General features: G+C 51.0%; 2 protein-coding genes across 3 annotated transcripts in view; one reads left to right on the top strand and one right to left on the bottom strand.

Moving 5' to 3' along the window:
* Positions 1-2,707: 2,707 nt before the first annotated feature.
* Positions 2,708-4,077, top strand: MESP1 (mesoderm posterior bHLH transcription factor 1). The gene is made up of 2 exons (XM_069560254.1): positions 2,708-3,403; positions 3,717-4,077. The coding sequence occupies exons 1-2, from the start codon at positions 2,708-2,710 to the stop codon at positions 3,789-3,791; spliced, it is 771 nt and encodes a 256-aa protein (XP_069416355.1). The 3' UTR covers positions 3,792-4,077.
* A 5,109-nt stretch (positions 4,078-9,186) lies between these two features.
* The window catches only part of WDR93 (WD repeat domain 93), a 49,931-nt gene continuing 32,529 nt past the window's right edge, over positions 9,187-26,588 (bottom strand). For both annotated transcript variants that reach the window (XM_069560300.1, XM_069560301.1), the window contains exons 9-17: positions 26,011-26,182; positions 24,303-24,373; positions 23,252-23,338; positions 21,885-22,004; positions 21,128-21,341; positions 18,838-18,901; positions 18,290-18,446; positions 17,731-17,932; positions 9,187-9,557 (exon numbers count right to left, since the gene is read on the bottom strand). In XM_069560300.1, the coding sequence (XP_069416401.1) occupies positions 9,458-9,557; positions 17,731-17,932; positions 18,290-18,446; positions 18,838-18,901; positions 21,128-21,341; positions 21,885-22,004; positions 23,252-23,338; positions 24,303-24,373; positions 26,011-26,182 (1,187 nt within the window). In that variant the 3' untranslated portion in view covers positions 9,187-9,457. The remainder of the gene's footprint in view (positions 9,558-17,730; positions 17,933-18,289; positions 18,447-18,837; positions 18,902-21,127; positions 21,342-21,884; positions 22,005-23,251; positions 23,339-24,302; positions 24,374-26,010; positions 26,183-26,588) is intronic.

Here is a 26,588-nt window from a genome sequence, read left to right as displayed (position 1 = left end):
GGCTGATTTCCTAGGAGCTTTTGGTCATTCTGAAAGTGAAAGTATTAGTCACTCAATTGTGTCTGATTCTGTGTGATCCCATGGACTGTAGCCCACTAGGCTTCTATATCCATGGGATCTCCAGACAAGAATACTGGATCGGGTAGCCATTTCCTTTTCCAGGATATCTTCCCAACCCAGGGATCAAACCCTAGGTCTCCTGCATTGCAAGTGGATTCTTTACTATCTGAGCCACCAGGGAAGCCTGGTCATTTTGAGTTTTCTCAATTATTAGCTACAAAGTGGAAATCAGAATTGTATGGGAATTGGAGGAATTTGTTGACATTCAGAGGTTGGCAACAGCATGCCCAGAGCCCCCTGGGATCCCACCCCTCCTACCTGACCAGCTTTGACTCTGCACCTCCTCCTACAACCTGTTTCCACTGTTTGTTAGCTCCAGTCAAGTGGGATTTAAGGGGGGTCTAATGCCAGGTTCTTGGCTTGGATCTAGAACCCCATCCATTGTCCAGGATCCAGACAGGGCAGACCATGCTGACAGCTGCAGGCCTGGGAGGGTCCTCGTAGCCCAGGCTCTCCTGTGGAGCCAATGGGCCCTGTGGCATGTGCTCATGGCATGGAGTCTACCCCTTCTCTCCAGAGGTGGGTTGGCACTGTCTCTCCTATATGTGATCATGGGCATAAGCATCTGGGGCTGCTGGGACAGACTGCAGAGTAGGGGGTGTAGAGGGTGTTAGAAGAGGCCAAGGGCAGTAGAAGAGAAAGGAGACAAGGCGAGATGGGTGGTGGTGAGCAAAGATGCTCAGGAAGAAGGTACCAAGTCACTTGGCTTTCTTTGCTACAAAGCAGCTCACCCATGAGTCTCACAGAACTGGAAGCCTGGGGGACACAAAACAGTAGACCTCTGAAAGAAACCTAGACATGACTTCTTTGGAAGACATGATACCAGACACCAAATACTTCACAGTCCAGCTGGAGAGCAGACTTCCATGCTTGAAGGAGCTATTGTGACAACGTGTAAACTCAGACCCCAGGGGTCAGGCAGGCGATGCAGGCACTCTGAGCTTTCCCATGTGGACAGTCATGTTATCCATAAATGGAGACAGTTTTATTTCTTCCTTTCCAATCCATATGCCTTTTATTTCTCTTTCCTTAATCCACAGGTGAGACCCCCACCTCCCAACATTGACAAGGTATGGGTAGGAGCCAACATCCTCGCCTTGTTCTGAGTTTTGAAGGAAATCTTTCAGTCTTTCCCGATTTAGTATGCTGTGAGCTGTAGGTTCCCTGAGGATGCCTTTCATCAGACTGAGAAAGTTCTCCTTTAGCCTAAATTTGCTGAGAAGTTTTATCATGAAGGGGTGGGTTTTTGTTGTTGTTGTTGTTTGTTTGTTTGTTTGTTTTGCCATGCTGTGGCTTGCGGGATCTTATTTCCTGACCAGGGATAGAACCTGGGGCCCCTGTAGTAAGAGTGCTGAGTCCTAACCACTGGACCACCAGGGAATTACTCTGAATTTTCTTAAGTGCTTTTTCTGTGTCATTGTCACTCACATTTCATTGGCAAAACCCGTTATTCCTGCCCCAAAGTGGTGGGATACCAGCTAAAGGCCAGAGGTGGCAGCTGTGGCAACAGGCCAAGCCCTTGACCCTGCCAGGCTGAGGGTGTCCTGGAGGGCAGCAGGGCTCCTCTCCTCCAGCTCAGATGGTTCACCAGCCTGCCCAGATCCTGCCAGCTTGCTGGATTTACCTAGGATAGCTTCGTCTCTCCCACTCACCACCACCAGGGAAGGCTGCACCCAGGACCGGTCTGCCCTGGAGGAGGAATGTGGAGTCAGGGCTCCACTTCCTCCTGGCCTCTACAGGAGTCCAGGGACTTGCTGCCACAGTGCCTGTTAGTCACTCAGTCATGTCCGACTCTGTGCCACCCCATGGGCTGTATTAACCTGCCAGGCTCCTCTGTCCATGGGAGTCTCCAGGAAAGAATACTGGAGTGGGTTGCCATTTCCTTCTCCCCCATTATACAAACTGGAAACGAAGGTTAAATAAAACTTTTTTTTTAAGCATTTATTTATTTCTGGCTGTGCTGGGTCTTGGTTGCTGCGTGGGCTCTTCTCATTGCGGCGGCTTCTCTTGTTGCAGAGCCCCGGCTCTAGGGTGCCCGGGGGCTTCAGTAGTTGCCGCTCCCGGGCTCTATCCGGAGCACAGGCACAATAGATGTAGTGCACTGAGCTTAGTTACTCCGAGGCGTCTGGGATCTTCCTGGACCAGGGATCGAATCCATGTCTCTTGCATTGGCAGGCAGATTCTTTACCGCTGAGCCACCAGGAAAACCCTCAAGAAAACAAGAAGGCAGCCCCAAACCTAGGTACCAAAACTTGCACTTCCCTGACCTGGCTTCCTTTAGCCTGCTGAGCTGGTCCAACACCCTGGACAGCGCCTGCCACTGGCGCGAGCAGAAGGCCGGAGTGTCCGGGTCAGGTGTCCCTGCGAGGGCCCAGGTGGGGCCAACCTGGCGCAGCCAACAGGCCGACACCTTCGCCCCCCCGCAACCCCCACCCCGACGTTGGTTCAAAGGGTCAAGCCCCGCCCCCGCCAGGCCCCCGAGCCCCCTTTGAAGTGCTGATGCGGCCTGGAAGAGGCCACTTCACACTTCGGGGCTCGGGGATAAAGCGGTCGCCGGCCGCCGGCCCCCAGACACGCCGCCGCTGCCATGGCCCAGTCCCTGTGCCCTCCGCTCTCTGAGTCCTGGATGCTCGCGGCAGGCTGGGGCCCAGCTCAGCCGCCGCCGGCCGCCGACGCGGACTGCGGCTGCTCCCCCGCTTCGTCCCCGGACTCTTGGGGCAGCGTCCCGGCCTGCAGCCCCGTGCCGAGCCCCAGGAGCTCGGCCACCCGCGCCGCCCTCCGCGCCCCGGCAGCGGGGAGGCGAGGCGCGCGGGGCGGCCGCCTGGGCGCCGGGCAGCGGCAGAGCGCCAGCGAGCGCGAGAAGCTGCGCATGCGCACGCTCGCCCGCGCCCTCCACGAGCTGCGCCGCTTCCTGCCTCCGTCTGTGGCGCCCGCCGGCCAGAGCCTGACCAAGATCGAGACGCTGCGCCTGGCCATCCGCTACATCGGACACCTGTCGGCCGTGCTGGGCCTCAGCGAGGACAGCCTGCAGCGCCGGCGCCGGCAACGCGGCGACGCGGCGCCCCCTCGGGGCTGCGCGCTGTGCCCCGACGGCGGCCCCGCGGAGGCGCAGACGCGAGGCTGCTGCTCCGGCCCGGCCGCCGGCGCCGCGGTGTCCTGGGGGTCCCCGCCCGCCCGCCCCGGAGCCCTGGCAGCGCCCGAGCTGCGCGACCCTCCGGTGCTTTACGACCGCGGGGCGGCGTGCCCGGAAGGACCGGCGATGGAGCCGAGCCCCTCATCCCCGGTTAGTATCGCCCTCCTTCGCGCGGAACTCCCTCCCGGCTCAGCGCCGTCTTGGGGTGGCACTACCTACCGTCTCATGTCCCCACCTCACACTCCGGGGACCAGCCCCGGTGGGGCTCCCCCACCGGCGGCCCGGCTCGCCTGCTCCCTCTCTGGAGCAACACGGTTGGCGTGCGCGGGGCGCCCGAGCGGCGAGGGGAGGGAGGGGGGCACTGGGGACGCCGAAGGCCCCCCTGAGAGCGGAGCTCGCGAGCGCGGACACCCAGGCTCGGCGGCCTCACGCTGAGGACCACGCTGTCTCCTGTCTCCTCCAGCTCTTTCCCGGCGACGTACTGGCCCTGCTGGAGACCTCGATGCCCCTCTTGCCCCTGGAGTGGCCGCCGGCCTGAGAAGTTGAAGTGACGGCAAACATCTGGCGCCCAGTTCTGTGAGCACCGACGCCTTTTTGGCCTCCGCGCCTTCGAAGCGGTCCCTCTCCAGACTCCCTTTCCTGAAAGAGGGCACCGGAGATACCGGCATGGGCATCGCTGAAAGTGAGAGCCGGTCCCCACCTAGGACGGGCTTCCGCAACCCCTCCCGCGATGGAGGGACTCAGAGGGTAGACACTTGGAGACAGGCAGGAGGTCTGCCTAGTATGTATTTATTTATTTGTGAATAAACTCTGTGCTGGTGTCAGTTGGCAAGTTCTTCCTTCACAGGGACACAAAGCTTCCCCTCCTCCAAAGGACGTCAGGGATTTGGGAGTCCCCAAAGCACACAGCCTCAGACCCCTTCCTCCTTGCCACCAGCCCCGGTTTAGCACCCCCTTATTCCCGATGGGCCCGCCTGAAGGGGGCGGGGTTTCATTTGAGAAAGCGGCCGCAAGCTGAGCCTGTCCACCTTTTCTTTGAACCTGGACAAAACCAAGTATCTCTGTAGAAAATGCGTTCATTAGTGCATACTTACTGTGCACCGGGTCTTTACACATTTTATTCCTAAGTAATTATTTTGCAGAAGGATAAACCAAGGATCAGCACTCAAACCCATATATGACTTCCAGAATCCGAGCTCTCGGGCCTGGTTGGGTTTTGCCTGCTCCATTCTTTCTGGGGTCTGACAGGACGCCAGCTCCCAGGGCTCACTGCATGCGTCTACTGCCCTTGTGCTGGAGCATCAAGGCCTAGACCCTGGGATTCTCCCATCTCCCTTCACTGTGGTTTCTCTCCCGTTTAGGGACATAACACAGGTGGGTCAGTCCCAATTTTAAATAGGTGTGACCTCCCAGAGGCCTGACTTAGGCCAAGATGAGAGGTCCATCGGTTGTATCCAGATCCACAGAACCTAGATCTAGGCTTGGATTCAGATGAGGGAAATGCTGTATGGGGGAAGGGGAAACCTGGGTTCAGTCAGGGGGTCTGGTGAGCAGTCAAGCCTGGGGGTTGGTGAGGTGGGGTAAGGGGTCTCTCAGCCATCTATGAATGCTCAGTTCTTCTCCTCTGCCCTCCTCAAGCATCTTTGAAATACTGACCTTAGCATTTTTAAAAAATACCTTTATTGAGATATAATTTATACCATGAAATGCATTCAAGTACATAATTCAATGGTTTTAGTATATTCATAGTTAGGTAGCCATCACCACTGTCTTACTTTGGGTCATTTTTACTACCCCTCAAAAGAGACCCTGTAACCATTTAGCAGTGATTCCCTGTTACTCCATCCCCCTATTCTCCAGCCCAGCCCACTCATCTGTTTTCTTCTAGCTCTACAGATTTGCCTATTCTGGACTTTCATATGAATGAAAGCATCGTATTTTCTCGTGTATCAGTACTTCATTTATATTTTTTGCTCAGTAATATTCCACTGCATGCGTGTAGCACAGTTTATCTATTTATAGGTTGATATTGATTTGTTTTGAAACCACTTCAGAGATCATTCCCAATGCTCTGGCCCAGGCCAGGAGGGGCAGTAACTCAGAGTGGGGTGGGGGTCACAGTGTGTAATTCAGGAGTCCTGGCGCACCCTCGCCAGCATTTGGTTGTAGGGAGTGGGATCCAAAAGCAGAGGCCCTGCAGGGGGCGGGACCCCACACCTTCACTGATCCGCCCCCTTTCCCGCGCCTCCGCCCCCAACTCTCTCTTCCCTCCCAGGGCCCTAAGGAACTGAGTGGGAAGTCTTCTCCAGGACCCTGCCCAGTTTAGAAAAATCTGTTTGCATAGTAAAGGCCCCGTGGTTTAGGATGGGGAATTAAAGTTATTAGCAAGTCTTTTCATAGATAAGTAGGGCTCATCGGCCAGCCCCCTCCCCTGGGGTGCGCCTCCCCTCTCTCTCCAGCCCAGGAGCGGCCCACTGTTTATTAGCACCTGGGTGTGAATTTCCATTAACACGTCCCCGCTAATAAGAGGGCTGGAGATGGGAAGCGGCGCCTCCCACCCCTCCCGCACCCCACTCCCTTGCTGGGGGGCCCCGCTCGCACCCACCGGGAGGAGGGCAGAGAGCGGCTCCCGGGTAGGTGAGCCCTGGGCGAGGGCGCGCTGTCAGTTCTCTGCTAACCTGTTGAGCTAAGCCGTTAGCGCGGCCGTTTGGAGGATGGGAAGTTGAGGACGATCAGGGGCCGCGTTGAGACTGGGACCTGGGTGTGACTCCGGGGCCGGTGTGCTTCCCCGCGGGCGCATCGCCTATGCGACAGCTGAGCAGGGACAGACGGGCTGGGTGGCGCGTCCCCTCACCGTGGGGGGCTGGTCCGGAGCGGGCAGCGCGCAGGCCTGCTGGAAGTGGGGTGGGCGTGGGGGTGGGGGTGGGGCGGAGGATGGCATCAGCGGCGGATCCTGCCCGGCTCTTGTCGCCGCTGGCCGCCTTCGCAGCTCCCAGGGGTCAGAACTGTCATGGTGGAGAAGCACGTATATACGGAGCAACCAGACGAGCCGGGGCTGTGTTTAAGGCTTTAAATTCACCAACTGGGGGCGCTTCCCTGGTGGTTAAGACTCCAGGCTTCCAATGCGGGTTCCATCCAGGTTCAGGAACCTAGATAGAATTGCACATGCCCTGAGGAAAGGTCAAAAGGTTAAAGGAGAATGCTATTTATATATATTGCTAAAAAATAAAATGTTTTTAAAAAATAAATCCAACAACTAATTTCGAGTCATTTTAGCCTCAGATCCACAGGCAAGGTGGGCAGGTGGTGCGGCACCTGTAGCTATTTTACAGATGAGGACACTGGAGCACAGAAAAAGAACAAGGAAATTTTCGCAAAGCTAGTATACCTGGTTGCGGCTTCCCAGGTGGTGCAGTGGTAAAGAATCCACCAGCCACTGCAGGAGATGCAAGAGACATGGCCTGAGAAAATCCCCTGGAGAAGGACATGGCAACCCACTCCAGTATCTTTGCCTGGAGAATCCTCATGGATAGAGGAGCCTGGCAGGGTACAGTCCATGGGGTCTCAAAAAGTCGGACATGACTGAGCGACTAAACAACAACAAAGTATACCTGTTCATTGGGTGGCGACATTGGTGAGTGGTACGCAACAGATCTGGGCTTTGCTGTAGCCTGTCAAGCAAGTAGTATGTATGTGTGTTGAGGGGTCTGAAATAAAGCTCCTAAAGCACATGGGCCACCAGTGCCATCACTGGCAGGGACCTGCCGCTGCCTGCTGACCACATGTATTGCTCCCGTGAGACAGCCGTATTTTGTAGATGCTGCTCTCCCTTCCTTAGTTCTGGTGGCCATGACCTCCATGCCCCTCTAGGGATGGGCACGTGTGCAGGTTTAAATGGTCATCACAGTGAGTGGTTCAGGGACGTGACCACGTGCAGACCAGTGAGGAGCAGGCTCAGGACTTTGCTGGAACCACTGAAAAAGGGACAGTCACCGTGGGTGCTGTTAGTGGTCATTTTGCAACCCAAGCAGAAGGGCCTACCTGAAAAAGGGAATCAAAACTGGGGGGTGGGGACTTCCCTGGTGGTCCAGTAGCTAAGACTGTATGCTCCCAATGCAGGGGACCCAGGTTCAATCCCTGGTCAGGGAACTAGATCCTGCATGCTGAAACTAAGACCTGGTGTAGCCAAATAAGTAAATTAAGAAAAACAGATATGAAAACAAAACAAAACAAAAATAAACAACCTGACCTGGGGGCAACCACATGGAAAGCATTATGTCTAGACTTTTACACTCCATGAGCCAACAAATTCTCCTTGTTGCTGAAGTTCGTTTGAGTTGGGTTTCTGACTTTTGCTGTTGAAAAAGTCCACCAGGATTTGATAAGATTGTTCCAAGTCTTGACTGCAGTCTCAATTTCCCTCTTTGTTAGATGGGGACAATCATACTTACATTTCACAAAGTGGCTTAAGGCTTTTATCTAAAATACAGAGACCCCAGTAGATGCCCTGTAAATGTCAGTAAATGTCAGTTCCCCATCACATTTAGGTGGCGTGTAAAGCCAAGACGATCATCCTGAATTTTCCTTCCTCATCCCAGAGAGACCTGCCAGCCACCATGCCTACTGTGTAGAGGAAAAGGGTACGGTAGAGCGTTCTGTTGTTTTGGGTTTTTTTCCTGCTGTGTTTTCATTCTCATGGTGAGGATGGCGAGTGGCAGAGTGTCTCGGGTGGGGATCTCTTCATCCAGGGGGCATTCAACTAGTCAGGTGTCATGTCCCCTACCATGAGGCAGGGGTCATGCCAACAAAGACTGTGTATGACTCAGGCGAGAAGGTGGATGGGGACACAGAAACAGCTCAGTTCAGTGCAGTCACTTAGTCGTGTCCGACTATTTGTGACCCCATGGACTACAGCACACCAGGCCTCCCTGTCCATCACCAACTCAAATTCATGTCCATTGAGTCAGTGATGCCATCCAACCATTTCATCCTCTGTTGTCCCCTTCCCCTCCCATCTTCAAACTTTTCTAGCATCAGGGTCTTTTCAAATGAGTGAGTTCTGCACATCAGGTGGTCAAAGTATAGGAGTTTCAGCTTCAACATCAGTCCTTCCAGTGAATATTCAGGACTGATTTCCTTTAGGATTGACTGGTTGGATCTGCTTGCAGTCCAAGGGACTCTCAAGAGTCTTCTCCAACACCACAGCTCAAAAGCATCAATTCTTTGGCGCTCAACTTTCTTTATAGTCCAACTCTCACATCCATACATGACTACTGGAAAAACCATAGCCTTGACTAGACAGACCTTTGATGACAAAGTAATGTCTCTGCTTTTTAATATGATGTCTAGGTTGGTTACAAACCATGCAAGCATTCAGCCTTGGGAGAGGCTGGGGTGCACTAACCACCTGCAGTTCTCAAAGGCACCACATGGTGTCCTCAGAGAGGCAGGCCTAAACTCTGAGCGGCAGGGGACTGACTCCACCCAATTTTCCTGGGAAGTGCAGTTTCTAGAAAAGAAAAAGGTACCTCTGCGCCTCCCTCCTGGGCCCCCAATCCCCCAAGTCTCCTCTAGGGTTCCCAGGCAGCAGACAAGAGGCAGCAGTGGCAAAATTCCTGCGTGCACCCACTTTGCCTCTCACACCTGTGTGACCTTAGGCAATCAACCACTCTGAGCCTCAGCCTCTCCAGAGTGATTCCACAAAGGTTATGAAACAGAAAAGAGAGGGCAAACAAGTGGGCCAAGAGAAAAGGGGGGCATACAGAGCCCGGTGGACTGGGTGTCTTGCTTATTTGAGCAGAGTGGCTTCTGCTCTCCTTGTGGGCCTATGAGGCAAACGGCCTCACCAGGCCTGGGACTCTGGCTGACCTCATTGTCTGGGGCCTGCTGGGGGTCTGGACTGAGTGGGAACGAAGGATACACACCACAGCAGCTTTGGAGTCTGGAAACAATATCACTGTTTATTTAGGTGACATCTGCTCTCCTGAGCATTCTGACAAGTGGCTTATAGGTTGAAGGCCCCCCACCACCCTGCCACCCCAAAATCATGTCTCTCCCCTTGCTGGCTTGCAGAGGTCCCAGACTGCAAGGCAGGCCCCTGAGGCCTACTGAGCTGCAGCCCTTTGTCTTGTCTCTTGATCTCAGAGCGTTCAGGGCAAAGCCTGCCTGCTGCCAACCTCTTCGGAGCCTAGGGCCGCAGCCCGATCACTTCTTAAGGTCCTCTTTTTGGAGAAGCAAGGAATACCTCCGCAGCCGGGTCCAGTGCTCTTCCTCTTTCACCTTGTACTTCGCCAGGTTCTGAATACTGTGTGGGACAGGCCATTGATGAGAGAACCCAGCTTTGTACCGCGTCCTCCCACTCCCTATTCCCCCCCACCCCACCCCCCACCCAGGGCTTCTAGGTCCCCAGGGCAGACCCTGACCACCCTGGGCTGATATGAGAAACTCCCCAGATGACACGTCTGCTTCCTGTCTGTGTTCTCAGGACTCAGCCTGGTGCACAGAAGGTACCTGAATCAGCTTTGCAGAAGGAATAATGGGAGAGATGGAAGGTGAATTTATGATCTAAAAGTCTATTTGCAGGACCAGCGTTAAATACATCCGAATGCCACTAGTTACATGTCACATTTCTTGAGCACGTACTAGTGACCAGCACTGGGGGAAGTGTTGGAAAGATCAAAGTGACTAAAACAGCTGCCCTCTCCCCGACCACCAGTTTAGTGAGGTGATCAGTCACTAAGTCGTGTCCGACTCTTTGCGACCCCATGGACTGTTAGCCCTTCAGGCTCCTCTGTCCATGGAATTTCCCAGGCAAGAATATTGGAATGGGTTGCCATTTCCTACTCCAGGGGATCTTCCTGATCCAGGGATCAAACTCTTGTCTCTTGCTGTCTCCCGCATTGGCAGGCAGATTCTTTACCACTAGTGCCACCTGGGAAGCCCAGTTTAGTGAGGCGACGAGAGGAAAAGAACATTCGTAACAGGAGGCAGTTAGAAGCAATAGAAGAGAGCTGTAGAGGAGGGCACCTCCTGCCTGGGGAGTGCTCCCAGAGGATAAGATTTCGGAGCTGAGTCTTTAAAAACATAAATGCACAGTCAGCGTGGCAGAATCAGAGAGCCCAGGTCGCCCTTCAGGCTGCATGCAGAGCTGGCCACGGGGAGCAGGCAGGAGAGAGCTGGCCTTCCTTCTGGGGAGGGCACCACCGCGGGCGCCTGAGTGAGCGGACAACGTTTAAAAGCTTAGAGCAAATGGGAAGAGGGACACTTCTGGGGGGAAGACAAGGACCACAGGTTTGGATATGTTCTGCGGCTCTGCCAGTGGGGCAGCCACACAGAGATGTCTGGTACTCAGTGCATTAAAGCATTTTTTTTTTTTAATGTAAGTAACCTATGCTTTGCTTTAAAAAAAAAAAAAAGCAAAGGATTCAAAAGTGGGTATACAATTAAAAGTAAACCTCCTTTTCACCTCAGACCCTTATTTTCTGTTCCTGAAGAAACTGTAATGAATGGCTCCTTGTAAATCCTTGAAAACTGTTCAGACACACAAGTACAGACATGCATATCATCTCTCATTTTAAACTTAAAAGGAAGAGTGCAGCACACTGCCTGCCTTTTTCACTGAACATGTATCCTGGCGGTTGCTTCTTGGCAACACTCAGGTCTGCCTCTTTCTCTTTCCCTATTGATGACCCTTGGAGTTTTCAGTTCCCCTGTGTGGGGTGTGTGTGGGAGTTGGTGGGCAGGGGGCAGGCAGAAGGTGTGCAGGCCTTGGCCCCTCACAGCTCATGTGCAAACCCAGCTCCTTCACTTAGAACCTGGTGACCCTGGACAGGCGACTTGACCTGTCAGGAAGCCTGTTAGCTTCCTGGCTGTACTGTGGGGATAAAGTTAACCATAGTAAGAAACAAGATGGGCCTCAAACTACTTAGCATAGTACCTGGTACACAGCAGGTGCTCAGGAAAGGTTAATTCTTTTCATTTTTTAAAACTGAAGAATAGTTGATCTACAATGTTGTGTGAATTATTGCTGAACAGCAAAGTGATTCAGTTACATACCACCCATCAGCAAAGCCTGAGGGAAGAAGGGGAAACATCTCACTCCACAACTTCTGTTTGGCTAAACAGGCAACCAAAATTACTCCTAACCAACATCATGAGAAACGCTGGACTGGAAGAAACACAAGCTGGAATCAAGATTGCCGAGAGAAATATCAATAACCTCAGATATGCAGATGACACCACCCTTATGGCAGAAAGTGAAGAGGAACTAAAAAGCCTCTTGATGAAAGTGAAAGTGGAGAGTGAAAAAGTTGGCTTAAAGCTCAACATTCAGAAAACTAAGATCATGGCATCCGCTCCCATCACTTCATGGGAAATAGATGAGGAAACAGTGGAAACAGTGTCAGACTTTATTTTGGGGGGCCCCAAAATCACTGCAGATGATGATTGCAGCCATGAAATTAAAAGACGCTTACTCCTTGGAAGGAAAGTTATGACCAACCTAGATAGTATATTCAAAAGCAGAGACATTACTTTGCTGCCTAAGGTCTGTCTAATCAAGGCTATGGTTTTTCCAGTGGTCATGTATGGATGTGAGAGTTGGACTGTGAAGAAGGCTGAGTGCTGAAGAATTGATGCTTTTGAACTGTGGTGTTGGAGAATACTCTTGAGAGTCCCTTGGACTGCAAGGAGATCCAACCAGTCCATTCTGAAGGAGATCAGCCCTGGGATTTCTTTGGAAGGAATGATGCTAAAACTGAAGCTCCAGTACTTTGGCCACCTCATGAGAAGAGTTGACTCATTGGAAAAGACCCTGATGCTGGGAGGGATTGGGGGCAGGAGGAGAAGGGGACGACCGAGGATGAGATGGCTGGATGGCATCACTGACTTGATGGACGTGAGTCTGAGTGAACTCCGGGAGTTGGCGATGGACAGGGAGGCCTGGTGTGCTGCGATTCATGGGGTCGCAAAGAGTCAGACACGACTGAGCAACTGAACTGAACTGAACTGAAAGACAAATCAGGCAAAATGATTTACAATGTATTAATTAACAAAGAACTCTTTAAAATCAAAAGAAAATGAGGACTTCCTTCGTGGCCCAGTGGCTAAGACTTCCCGCACCAAGTGCAGGGAGCCTGTGTTCGATCCCTGGTCAGAGAACCAGATCCCATGTTCCACAATTAAGACCTGGCAGAGCCATATACATAAATAAATTAAAAAGAACTCAGCCATGAGAAAAAGAGCCAGGTCAATTTGCAGAAGGAGACAGAGAAAGATAGAATAGATATAACATAAAGATGCTCAACCTCCTTAATTTCCAAATTAAATTAGTTACGAACTATGAGTTTTGTCCCTCATTTCTTGGCCAGTCGAGGGAGGGGGTTAAGGATGCAGGGTGAATCTGCCCTTTCAGACGTACCTCCCCTGTAACTCTGAAAGCCCACCTCCAATTTATCCCACAGAAAAACTCACAAAAATGACTGTGGAAGGATGTTGGCTGAGAAATGGGGCCAGAGTGACCCCCATGGTGGAGTCTGTAGTGGGCCAGGGCACAGATGGGGGAAGAGGGCTTCAGGAGTGGGGTGTAGTCACTGGGAGCTGGGCTCTGGGTGGAAGAGGAATAAGGCGGCTCAGAACTGGGAAGGCGCTGGCTTGTTTCCTAACTCGGGAATGCAGTGGGGACACATGCCTGTGACTAAGACAATGGAGGGAAGAGGTCACCAGCCCAATGGACAAGAAGGTCTGGGTGCCTGGGGGAGGAGATAGCCGTGGGTATGAGCAGGAGGCCGCTTTCTCTGAATCAGGAGGGAGATGGGGTATGGGGGTGGGGGTGACTGGGGTGAGAAGGCAGCCAAGGTCCTGGGTGCTCTGGGAAGTGGGAGGCAAGTTTATCCACCAAGGGCACAGCAGAGGTGTGGAGAGCGCGTGGAAGCTGGGCAGGTGGCTCCCGTGGCACCAGTGCCCTTTCCTTGGGCTGAGTGCCGGTGTTCAGCAGTGAGGAGGGACCCGGAAGGACACCTGGCCCCCTGAGGCTAGGTACTGACTGTCCCTGGGGACAGCCCTCCCTGGCGCTCCAGACACTCTCCCTCCACCATCAGGCAAAGAAAGGGTTTTCCTTGCCCATGATGGCATAACAAATATGACTGTAGTCTATTGTTTTGAAGCAATGTGTGTGCATCCAACTTCCAAAAAGATGGGCTGTCCATCTGCAAAGTGGTAGAGCAGACGGAATATCTGTAAGGCCTCAGGCAAGACCTCTGAATTCCAGTAGCCTTACAGCCTGCATATGTGGGGTCTACGGGTCTATAAATAATTTTCCAGAGGTTTGTCCCTCTGTTTCTCGAGAAAAGCAGAGCTTCCCTGGTGGTGCAGTAGTTAAGAGTTTGCCTGCCAATGCAGGGGACACGGATTCAATCCCTGGTCTGGGGAGATTCCACATGCTGCGGGGCAGCTAAAGCCCGTGTGCACCGCAGCTGGAGAGAAGCCCCTACTCACGACAGCTAAAGAAAGCCTGGGTATAGCAACAAAGACCCAGCACAGCCAAAGTAAAATAAATATATTAATTAATCAATTAATAATAATAAAAGAAAGGCAAAGGAAGGTTAGGACGGGCCCACAATTTCCCTCCTAGGGACAATGAAGATGGGGCAGTGGGTGTATTCTTCCTCCACCCTCAAGAGAAATGTCATCTGGTGTCCACATGGGATCTGCCCAATCCCTTGCCAAGGGAGTGTGTGCTCTGTGGACGTGGGACTGTTGGGTCAGCCCAGAAGCCCACCTTCTGCTTGGCTACAGGGAATAAAGAGGGCATGGAGGGAAGAAAGAGGGGTGAGGGGGCTGTTTCTAGCAGCTTCCTGTGTCCTAAAATTTCTGTCTTGTGATCAAAAGTCTGATCCAGCCAAGACGGCAGACCTGACATCAGGGAGTGGTACCAGATGGGAATGGTGCCCTGGAGGCCCAGGAGGGATGGGAACAGAAGCCAGGTCTGGGGAAGGGGCGGGCAGTGGCACACTGGGGGCTAACTGGCCTTCTTCCCAATTCCAAAAGGCCTGCTTTAGTTTCACTCTGGCTATTTATAAAAGTCCCAAGTGCACGTTTTGCAAAAACATTTTGGACAGACTATCTCAAGTTTGAACTCTGAATCTATTGCCGCATAAATCCATTGCCTTAAAGTTTCACCTAGTTTTTGGGCCAAGGGAAACTGTTTCAGTCACAAGAAGTAAACAGAGACCAAAAAAATGATTAAAATCCTTGAACATATTTATGTGCAAGAAACAATGAGAGTAAAATGTTAATGACAGAAAAATGTTAATGACAGAATCTAGGTTGTGGGAATATAAATGCTTACTGACTTTTTTCGAAACTGAGGTCTATTTAACATAATAAAGTATTGGAGGCAGGATACTCTTTGGAAAAGCCCCAGACATCAGACCTCAGAGCAAGCAGAACAGGGAAAGTGGAGGCATCAGTCGCTCAGTCATGTCTGACTCTTTGTGACGCTATGGATGTAGCCTGTCAGGAGGCTCCTCTGTCCATGGGATTTTTCAGGCAAGGGTACTGGAGTGGGTTTGCCATTCCCTTCTCCAGGGGACCTTCCTGACCCAGGGATTGAACCTGGGTCTCCTGCACTGCAGGCAGATTCTTTACTGTCTGAGCCACCAGGGAACCGGAAATGCCTTGTCTAAATCAGTGTTTCCTAATTTATCTCTGGGACCGAATCCTGTGATCAGGCCCAAGTAAATGCCCTTTCAAGCTGAGCTGCCGCAACCACAGCATGCAACCCCTCCCGGCTCCTGCTGGGTCCTTGGACCGAGGGAGCACTTCCCTGAGCTTTTCCCTTCCCCAAGCTCTCACTGCTCGCTCACCCCTGAGCCCTGCACCTGGCCCCTCAGCCCCCTACCTGGTCAGCCATGCTGACTCCGGCCCACTTCCCAGCAGAAGGTTCCCTGGGAAGGCAAGCCCTTCTACCCGACCCGCTTCTGCAGTCGCTCCTGGGGAGGGGCTAGGGTGTGGGACCTAGGAGCTAAGATATGTTGATAAAGGAAGAGACACGGTTGGGAAGGGGATATAGAGGAACACCTTCTATACCCTATGGGGGCCAGGATGGGTCTCTGGAGACTGGAGGGGGTCAGGGCAGAAGGGACTGCCTTCTTAAGGGAGCAGACCCAGCCATGGGGGAGTGGGGAAGGATATTATAGACACCCTTCCCATGGAAATTTATGTACATAGACATTAAAAACCAAAGCAACAAGGAAGGTTTTCTTAAAATTAAAAGTCATTAAGTTGTATTCTGGAGTGACATAAAGCCAGATGAAAAAAGTGAACATGATCTCAACATAGTAAAAATGCTAATGATAAAAGCTTAAAGAAATGTACTGATGCATTAATGGCAGCGCTGGGATCTGGGGGGTTGGGGTGATATTAACTTAAATAATAATTAAATTATTATTTAATTTAATAAAGAAATTAAAGTCCATTTATTGTCCTGTTTCCCAAATTTCTATAAGTGCATATATATATATAAAGCGTAGAAGGCTGAGCACTGAAGAATTGATGCTTCTGACCTGTGGTGTGGGAGAAGACTCTGCAGAGCCCCTTGGACAGCAAGGAGATCCAACCAGCCAATTCTAAAGGAAATCAGCCCTGAATATTCATTGGAAGGATTGATGCTGAAGCTGAAGCTTCAATACTTTGGCCACATGATGCAAAGAGCTGACTCACTGGAAAACAATCTGATGCTGGGGAAGATTGAGGCCAGAAGGTGAAGAGGGCAACAGAGGATGAGATGGCCGGATGGCATCACTGACTCAATGGACATGTGTTTGAGCAAACTCTGGGAGATGGTGAAAGACAGGGAAGGCTGGTGTGCTGCAGTCCATGGGGTTGCAGAGTCAGACATAACTGAGCAGCTGAACAATAACATAAAACTGAGAAATAATGAGTAACATTTTTGCAGTGGGTAATTACTCTGTTATGGTAGTAGCACTACATGAGGAGCAAACTTATCAGGCTAAGCAGGGTTAGTTAAGCAGATGTCTGAGTGGTAATGTCCACCTGCGCCCTGACTAAGGGAGGAAATGGTCAGGGGCTAAGGCATCATGAGTTGCTCAGGTCCTCGGCTGCCAGGCAGGAGGTGAGCTGCCCGGAGCTGGAGCCACTGGCCTCTGGTCCCTTCCCACGGGGAGGGCAGTCAGTTGGATTTTGGGTGAAGTGGGAAGGCTCACTCTTCCTGGGCCAGTGAAAGGAGGGGGTTAGACAGAGAGGACAGAAAGGGGAGCCTTATCAAGCAAGAGCACCAGGAAGCCTTATCAAGCAAGAGCACCAGGAATCTCCCTCAATCCAGGAAAATGGCCCCACTACAGCCATGACCCAACCTCATTCTCTCGACTTTCTTTTTTAAGCCATTGTTTGAAATTTTCCAAAAACATCCATATGTTGGGTAGAAAAGTTGCAAATAGGAAAAATACAAAGAAAAAACATCACACATCCTTCATTATCCGATATAATGTTGTGGATGGATTAGAAGAGACCCCAGCTGGACTTGTCCAGTGATCCAGTGGTTAAGAATCTGCCTGCCAATGCAGGGGACACAGATTTGATCCCTGGTCAGGGGAGATTCCACATGCCTCAGAGCAACTAAGCCCGCGGGCTTCAACTACTGAGCACTCACTCTAGAGCCCGGGACTGCAACTACCGAAGCCCATGCGCTTAGAGCCCGTGCTCCACCACGAGAGAAGCCACGGCAATGAGAAGCCCTCACACCACAACTAGAGAAAGTCCCGTGTGCAGCAAGGAAGACCCAGCGCAGCCAGAAATAAATAAGTAAATGAATGAAAATTTTTAAAAAAGAGAGACCCCTGCTTTCTCAGAATGGACTGCATACCATTAGTGATGCTTTTATAGCAGGAAGGAACACAAGCAGAGTCCCCTTGGAACTGGGGGTTACAAACGGGGAAAGAGGAGAGGTGTGTCACGTAATGGTTTCTATGGATGATGGAGAAAGGAAAGCGGGCTCAGACAAGGGGCTGGCAAACATCTCAACAAGGCCAGCTAGGAAGTGATTTAGGCTTTGTGGGTCATAGCGTCTCTGCTGCAGCTGCTCAGCTCCTCTGTAACTCTTACATAAGCAGATGAGACATAAAGCAGTGGGCGTGGTGTTTTCCAGTGAAATTCTAGTCACAAAAACAGGCAGTGGGCCAAATCTGGCTGTCGTTTGCAACCCCTGTCTTAGACGATCATGTCTGATAATCCAAATCGACTTAAAAAAAAAAAAAGAATTGAAAAAGCAACAAGAAAAACACAGCCTTGACAGGAAGAAAACACCAGCTTGAAGCCTTTCTTTTCTATCAGCCTGAATTCATTATTCCTTTTCTTCCAACCTGAGTGGGGTTTAAATGCCAAAAAGGATCTTATGATCAAGCAAACTACTTATTCCATGGTCCAGAGACCACCCCCGGTGCAGAGGCCCAGAACTTTACCTCTTTTGGAAGAATTTCTCGCATCTCTCCTCCAGGGGCAGTGCCCGGGCAAATGTCGGGTGGTCCAATATGCTAGCTTGAGGAATGGTGCAGTTTCTTGACAAGTTTTCTAGGAGTGGGTAGTCCTCAAAATTAAAATAGAAAATAGAATTTGGGGTGTCTTCAGCTTTGCTGGCAGATCCAATTTCATCTGGATGGTCTCCTGGGATGAAACAGGAACATGGTGTTCTGTTACAGTGATTACCTTTTCCGTGCACCTTGCGGTCAGGGTGGGTGCGAGGGGGCTGCTCTCTGCTTACAAAGCCTGGATCACTGGGGTTGGGCTAAGAGGGCCTCACGTGACCTGGAGCAGCAGGAGTCCAGACGGGAGACTTGCCCAGCATTTTATCTAAGCGCCAGTGAGGACTGAGTGGCGGTGTCCTGGCCTGGGGGGGGCTGGGATGAGGAGTGGGGAGGAGACTGGACGGGGTCACCCTAGCTTTATGCGAGGACTGAGAGAGCTGGGGGTGGTCAGCAGGCCGCAGGTCTGGGCAGCAGCCCTCACGGGCCCCCTCCGTACCTCGGAGCAGGAAACCCGGGTGGTGTAAAGACATGACAAGCACTGGGTTCCAGGGGGCCGCCAGGGAGTAGGATCTGGGGAGAGCAAAGGAGCAGACGATCTGCGGCTTGGCCACGTCCATGAGGAGCACAGAGCCGTCTCTGGAAAAGGTCAGCACCTGGGGAGCAGAGAGGGTGAGTGGGGACTTCTCCAGTCTGCCACTCATCCCAGTGTGAAATAAGAGAGGCAGCTAGAAATAAAAAACAAATGGGGAATTTATTCACCTTGGGCACCCAGCCTCTGGACCCAGCTGGAGCCGTTCGGGGGGAGCAGGAAAGCAGGTGTCTGCTCCTGTGGAGCTGTGGCAGCAGCGGTAAAGAAGCCGCCTGCCGGGGCTCACCTGTCTTCCCCACTGAACTGGGAGCTCCACGAGGGCAGGGGCTTTCTCCTCCCAATCTGTGCCCAAAGCTGCTCTAGTGCCCAGCACACAACAGGCCTTCAGCAGAGATTTTTGAGAAGGAATAATGAACACATTCACTAAAGAAGAATGAGGGGCCTGAGGAACCTACCATGCCAGGTAAGGCTTGGACCGGGGCCACAGCACAGATGGCTTCATCCAGGCACTTCACCGGCCTGTAGCAAACAGACATACAGACATCCAGACTCGGGGAGCTTTCAAGTTTTGCCATCCTCTCCCAGGCATATACCTATATCCAATACAGACAAGTTCTTCTCTAGAAGCATCAGGAGGTACCATCTAAATATCCATTGGTGGGAGAGTGCTTAAGTAATTGTGTTACATTATATGATGGGATACTATATAGCAATGAAAATAAAAGAGCTGGCGCTGCACACAACATGCACCATTCTCCTGAACAATACTGCAAAGCAAGTCACAGAATAAATGGCAATGGAAAACAAATTGGAGAACACACAGAATATGATCCCATTAGCAAGTTCCCTAAAATATGCGCAGCTAGACTGTATATGGCTTGGAGATACACTCATATGAATGTGGTTAATTCTTGAAGGAAAACAAAGAAATGATGAATTTAGGAAAACAGTGTGGTAGATTGAAAAAAAATTAGACATAATATTTGGCAGTAACTCCCATTTAAAAAAAGGTAGAGTCTATTATACAGAGTGAAGTAAGTCCGAAAGAGAAAAACAAATATTGTACATTAATGCATATATATGGAATTAAAAAGATGGTCTGATGAACCTATTTACAGTGCAGCAATGGAGACACAGACAAAGAGAACAGACTTGTGACACAGGGTGGGGAAGGAGAGGGTGGGATGAATGGAGAGGTTTGCACGGATACATATACACTAGGGTATATAAAATAGATAGCCACTGGGAGTTTGCTGTATGACTCAGGGAACTCAAACCAAGGCTCTGTGACAACCTAGAGAGGTGGGATGGAATGGGAGGTGGGAGGGAGGCTCACGAGGGAGGGGACATATGTATACCTATGGCTGATCCACGTTGATGTATGGCAGAAACCAACACAATACTGTAATTATCCTTCAATTAAAATAAATCAATCAAGGGGGAAAATGTGGAGTCTGCTTTTCCACTGCTTAAATGTGCGCACGGCCAGATGACATGCTGTGTCCAGTGTAACACAAGCAGTGCACAAGGCTTGGAAAGCCTCAGTGAGCCTCAACGGCAGCTGGGAGCCCTGAGGTTTACTGAGGAGCGTGAGACAGCCTGCAGGAGAGGCTGCAAGGAGGAGTGCCTTGGCCACCAGCTGCCAGCCACCTGTATGTGAGTAAGCCCCGCTAGTCGGCCCCTTGCCCATGGGCATCTGTGAGAGTCAAGGCAAGCCCAGAGCAGGTACTGTCCAACTGAGCCCTGCCCCAAGTGCTGACCTATAGCATCAGAGGCTAAATGGTGACTGTTTCCTTAAGTCACTAAATTGTGGAGTGGTTTGTTATATGCAGCAATAGATAATTAAAATCAACCCTGAATATTCATTGGAAGGACTGATGCTGAGGCTGAAGCTCCAATAATTTGGCCACCTAATGTGAAGAGCCGACTCATTAAAGACCCTGATGCTGGGAAAGATTGAGGGCAGGAGGAGAAGGGGATGACAGAGGATGAGATGGTTGGATGGCATCATTGACTCAATGGACATGACTTTGAGCAAACTCTGAGAGATGGTGAAGGACAGAGAAGCCTGGCATGCTGCAGTCCATGGGGTTGCAGAGAGTTAGACACTATTTAGCGACTGAACAACAACCACTTTTGAGGTGGAGGAGAGAAGGATGTGATCCAGGAGAGGCACACAGAGAGCCTTAACTTAACTGGAGATGATCTATTTCTCAAGCTTGGTGATAGGGACAGTGGCATTCCCACCCCCGCCCCATATGTATGCTAAATACACACCCTCACGCATACTATACAGGTTATTTGCATGCATAAAATATTTCCCAATTTAAAAGAGGGAGGCCTTTGTAGAAACTGATTACAAACAATATTTTGGCAAAAATGACCCTTTTCTTGGTCACGTGGGATAGGAAAGATGTCATTTGTGCCAACACACAATTTATATACATAGAATTCATATATATATATGAGTGTATATATATATATATATATATATATATATATATGAGTATAGGGTTGGCCAAAAATTTCATTTGCGTTTTTCCATAAAATGTTACAGAAAATAAACCCAAATGAACTTTTCGGCCAACCCAATAAAAGACTTTAGTGATTCTGAGAAGCTCACTGAGACAGTGATGACCAGAGGGAAAGTGAACTCTAGTCTGAGAGGTTGTTTCAGTTTTTTACTATTAAATAGGGCACTATGTCTGGCAGATCATGTACCTCGCCCTTCCCCCAACCACCCACCTCTCCACCAGCAGACTGATGGTGGAGTTCTGGATCGCCGAAGCTGTCACCAGATGGAGAGACGCGTCTGTACACAGCACCACGCATTTCATGTGGCATTTCACTGAGCCCTCGGGATACACATTCTGTCCTTTGTGGACTAGGAAGTATTTCAGGAAGTGGATGCTTTGGCAGAAGCAATTTTCAGGAAGAGCCACAACTCCAAGAGTGAGTCCTGGAGGAAAGGAGGGCATGAGCAGGTCAGGCAAGGGGCAGAGGGAGGCAGCCATGAGCCCGAGGTCTGTGACCAGCGAGTGTGTGAGGGACAGGAGGCAAAACCAAGCACTGAGGGGCTTCCCTGGTAGTCCAGTGGCTAAGAACCTACCTTCCAGGGCAGGGGATGCCGGGTTTGATCTCCGGTTAGGGAACTAAGATCCCACAGCCCGCGGGGCAACTAGAGAAGCCTGTGTGCTGCAGTAAAGACCCAACCAGAAGAAAAACCAAACAAAACCCAGGCAGCGAGCATCCTTCAGAGTGAAGGCAGCCTGTCCACTAGGCTGTCCGTGTTTTAACTAACATTGCCTACAGAAAGGGATTCCTAGCCAACGCCCACGGGGAGAAGGGAGCCCCATTCAGGAGGACCCCTTCTAAATATGTGGGGGAACCAAACCCAAGGACGGGGACCAGTCAGCACTGGCGCGGAAGGGAGGAAGTGTTAACCCGGGCAGGTCAGGGTGTGTAACGGAGGCGCAGCGGGGGAGCGCGGGGCTCGGCTTACCTTGCGCCAGGTCCCAGAGCGAGAGCACGCCGTCCTCGCAGGCCAGCACCAGGTAGGAAGAGCAGGGACTGAGCTGAGACACCACGATGGGCGCGGCGCACGGCCACACGCCCTCGGGGTCTAGAGGGGAGGACGCCGCTCACCAGGCCGCCCCCGGACCCCTGTCCCCACCCATCACCGCCACCCGGACGACTTGAGACCCAGACTGGTCTGCCTGTCTGGACTCACCATCTCTCTCCTGTCTGTGCCATGCTGTCTCCTTCCTCAGGATAATATAACAAGTTATATGATTATTATACTACAGTTAACAGGGATCGGGGCTTCCCCGGTGGGTCAGTGGTAAGGAATCCGCCTGCCAAGCGGGAGACATGGGTTTGATCTTAGCATTGGAAAGATTCCCTGGAGAAGGAAATGGCAATCCACCTCCGTATTCTCCTGCAGAATCCCATGGACAGAGGAGCCTGGAGGGCTACAGTCCATGGGATCGCAAAAAAGTCCCACAGGACTGAGTGACTGAGCATGAGCAGGAACACTGAATGAGTACTTACTAGGTGCTAAGCCCCAGAGCAGACACTTTACGGGCTTTATTTCATTTAATTCTCACAGGGATCCTATGAGGTGGGTCCTATTAGAACCCACATTTTACAGATGAGCAGAATAAGGCAGAGAAACAAGTGACTTGCCCAAAGTCACAAGAGCCAGTCAGTACAGAAGTGAAGATTAGAAGCCAGGTTTCCTGGGAGAGGGATGGCAGGAAAGAAAGTCTTCCTTTGTGAGTTTTTAAACATTACTTCTGAGTATAACTCTGAAGGACAGCATAGTGTTAGCTCAAGGAATCCACACAAAGTGAATTTGCTTGTGGAACTGCCCCCCTGAGTTTGTCAAAAACAAATCACCACCACTCATATTTCTTAAGTGCCTTTCAACTTCAAAAGAACCTTCACGTAGAGAAACTGGATTTTGCTATTCACGACTAATGCGTGCAGTACGCAAGGATGGTGTAACTGAGTGGTTTTCTGCTTTGGAGGAGAAAACAGGGGATCGGGGCATCAAGCGACTGGCCTGAAACCACACTGATTGCAGACACATGCTGGAACCAAGCCCCCCCTTTTTTTACCCTCACTGCCTAAGGAGCCCTGTAAGCCAGATGGGGCTCTGTCCCCGTGGACATCATCTTTAAGAAACATGACAGATCAGAGACACAGCCTTGGGGTTACACCACAGCTAGCAAGCCACCCACTCTGTCTGCACAGCTCTGGTCCCCTAAAAGCCACGGGACTGTCAGTCACGTGCTCTTGGCTAAGCTGAAGAAGGACACGATCTGAGAGCCCCGAGCTTAGGCGACTCCCATCCCAGCAGTAAAGTACCAACTTTATCCTTCAGCGTCCGGTTAAGTGAATAGAAGAAGAAGTTGTGATGATCGGTCCAGTGTACACCAAGGGCACAGGCTAGCCCTGGGAAAGAAGAGAGGAAGGGGTGTCACGGAAGGAGTCTGGGTAGACTTTGATTTGGGTGGAGGGGTTTGCCCAGGAGGAGGTCAGTTTGAAATGGTTTGTGCCAATGGGCAGCACCCAACTGAGGGGTGAGCTACCAGCTGAGGGGCTGGGCACCCCCAGGAGGGCTGCTCCTGGGGCCAACTCATCTTCCTGTGCAGGGAGGATGGTCACTACTACCCCTCAGCTGCTTTCACATCTTCTAGATAAATTCCTGTCCACTAGGCTATCAGTGTTTTAACTAACATCTTCTACAGAAAGGAATTCATATCCAGAGAGTTGGACCATAAAAAAAGGCTGAGTGCCAAAGAACTGATGCTGGAGAAGACTCTTGAGAGTCCCTTGGACTGCAAGGAGATCAAACCAGTCCATCCTAAAGGAAATCAACCCTGAATATTCATTGGAAGGACTGATGCGAAAGCTGAAGCTCCAATACTTCGGCCACCTGATGTGAAGAACCGATCATTGGAAAAGATCCTGATGCTGGGAAAGATTGAGGGCAGGAGAAGGGGGTGACAGCGGATGAGATGTTTGGATGGCATCATTGACTTAATGGATGTGAGTTTGAGCAAACTCCAGGAGATGGTGAAGGACAGGGAAGCCTGGCATGCTGCAGTTCATAGGGTTGCAGAGAGGCGGACGTGACTTAAAAGACTGATCAACAACAAAAACCTAGAAGCAGCCTGGCAGGATGTGTGCACACCGTCCTCTGTGGCAGCTCACACCCTGAAGACGGTGCCAGCGTCCATCATGCCAGCGTCCATCATCAAGGAATCTGGGCTCGGGTCACAGGTGTAACTAGAAACCATTAAGCTGCAGCTGGCAACCCACTTTCCACCTCAGTCCCTCCCAGTAGGCAGGGTGTGTTCTAGGAGGGCTTGCTGGGCATTCCCCCGGGATGACCAGCTGCTTCCTCTTCCTTTACCTGGGGATCTCTTGACTCCCGCGGGCATTGGGATTACGCGACTGGGAAGGAGGAAGTAGAACGTAGCCATACTGGGAAAGAAAGAGACACTGGTCAGAGCCGTGGCGGACTCCTTGGCAAAGAGAAGTGCTGGCAGCGTCTTGGTATTAAGACCAGAAGTAAGTAGTTCAGAAGGACCTTCCAGGGCGTTCAGGGCCATGAAGCAAATCATATTCTATGTGCTGGTCCTGGTGGGTGTGGACCCTTGGAGTTTGGCGAGGGTTGGACAGGCAGAGTGGTGGGAGTTACGCCCAGGCCAGGAAGAGCACCCAGTGTGCACAGAGCCATTCCTGTCCTGGGGGAGGACCCCTTCATGATCAGACTTGGGTGAAGTGTGTAAATGCTCTGATCCCGGGTATACTAAGTTGGTACTTTTTTTTTTTTTAGTTTCTGTTAGGGCCTAGCTAGCCCTGGGACTTTGTGCGAAGTGAGAAAATTCAGGTCCACGTGACGGCAAGATGAGAGGTTTCACTCCCCATGTGAAGCAAGAACATTTCTGAGACCTACAATAGTTGTGAGGAAAGTTGCCTGCTGAACCTGCTCCACCAGATACTTCAAGGACTCAGGCTCAAGTTTTACAATCACTGAGGCCTAGCTGCTCACTGAGATTAGAAAGTAGCGTGTTTTAACAATTACACATTAATGTATTACATTTAGAAAGACTAGATGGAAGTGGAGGAAAATGTTATTAGTGGTCAATTTTCTTTTTCTCTCTAGGATCATCTGTGTTGTCTAGATAATCAGGAAAACAATTTTTTTAAAGGAGATGCTATCATACAAAAAAATTATAAAATAGGGAGTTCCCGGGTGGTCTAGTGGTTAGGATTTGGTGCTTTGATTGCCATGATCTGGGTTCAACCCCTGGTCAGGGAACTGAGATCCTGTAAGCAGTACTGCATGGCCCCCCACCCCATTCCCCCAAAAGAAATCTGAAACTACTTTTCATCTGCATAGATGCCTATTCCTTCTTTCAAATCAGTTCTAATGAGGTGGATGAAACTGGAGCCTATTATACAGAGTGAAGTAAGCCAGAAAGAAAAACACCAATACAGTATACTAACGCATATATATGGAATTTAGAAAGATGGTAACGATAACCCTGTATGTGAGACAGCAAAAGAGACACAGATGTATAGAACAGTCTTTTGGACTCTGTGGGTGAGGGCAAGGGTGGGATGATTTGGCAGAATGGCATTGAAACATGTATAATATCAAACGTGAAATGAATCACCAGTCCAGGTTCAATGCATGATACAGAATGCTCAGGGCTGGTGCACTGGGATGACCCAGAGGGATGGGATGGGGAGGGAAGTAGGAGGGGGGTTCAGGATGGGGAACATGTGTATACCCGTGGCGGATTCATGTCGATGTATGGCAAAACCAGTACAATATTGTAAAGTAATTAGCTTCCAATTAAAATAAATAAATTTATATTTAAAAAATCTATGTTGTCATCCTTTGTTCTAATTATATTTAAACAACCTCCATCCAGCTTTTCAAGATTTTGCTGAAGTTCTCAGAGAAGTCCCCCAAACCATCAAGAGCTTTGAGACTCTAAATTAATTCAGGCCCTTGGGTTGATTTCTGCATGTGCCCACGGAGGAGAAGCTGCCAGGGATGGGTCGTTCTGGTCTCACCCCCGCACCCCCCCCCCCACCTCCAGGCTCACCTGACAGGTTCAGGCTCCCATTCCCCATCCAGGTACTTCTTGTAGGTGGCTTTTAAGATTGCCTCCCGCTTCTCCCACTGGCTTGCCTTGATATAGTGATTCTGCCCAGAGCCCAGCCCGCGGCAACCCGCTATCTTTGCAAAGGCTTCCAGGGGGCTCTTAAATGTGGTACCTAGGTTGAAAATATCCCAGCATTGGTTAAACCATCTGACGTCCTCCTTCCTGTTTCTCCCTCCTCCTCTGTGCTTCCTGGTTTCCTGCAGAATCCCTCTTCCTCAGAAATCTGTGCTTCCTCTGCCCAGGTGTTCAGCCTTCTCCCCGGCCTCCCTCCTACTCCACTGGCTCACGGAGCACAGGTGAAGGGCAGCTGCTCCCCCTCCTCCCACTCCTCCATCTCCATCCTGCTGTTGTTTCCTGTTTCCAGACTACAGAATCTCCAGAGGCCAGGGAAATTTCACAATGTCACTAGAGACCTTAGATCACCATTGCTGTCTCTCCAGCCAGGCAAGGCCTCAAACCTTCCAGTCACTCGCACTATTCAGCCGTGGCTGAGGGCCCTCAATACACAATCCCAGCCT

This window comes from Ovis canadensis, chromosome 18 (genome assembly GCF_042477335.2).
Source record: "Ovis canadensis isolate MfBH-ARS-UI-01 breed Bighorn chromosome 18, ARS-UI_OviCan_v2, whole genome shotgun sequence".
NCBI classification, from domain to species: Eukaryota; Metazoa; Chordata; class Mammalia; order Artiodactyla; family Bovidae; genus Ovis; species Ovis canadensis.
The sequence above is the reverse complement of the archived record's forward strand: the minus strand, read 5'-3'. Positions and strand labels throughout refer to the sequence as shown.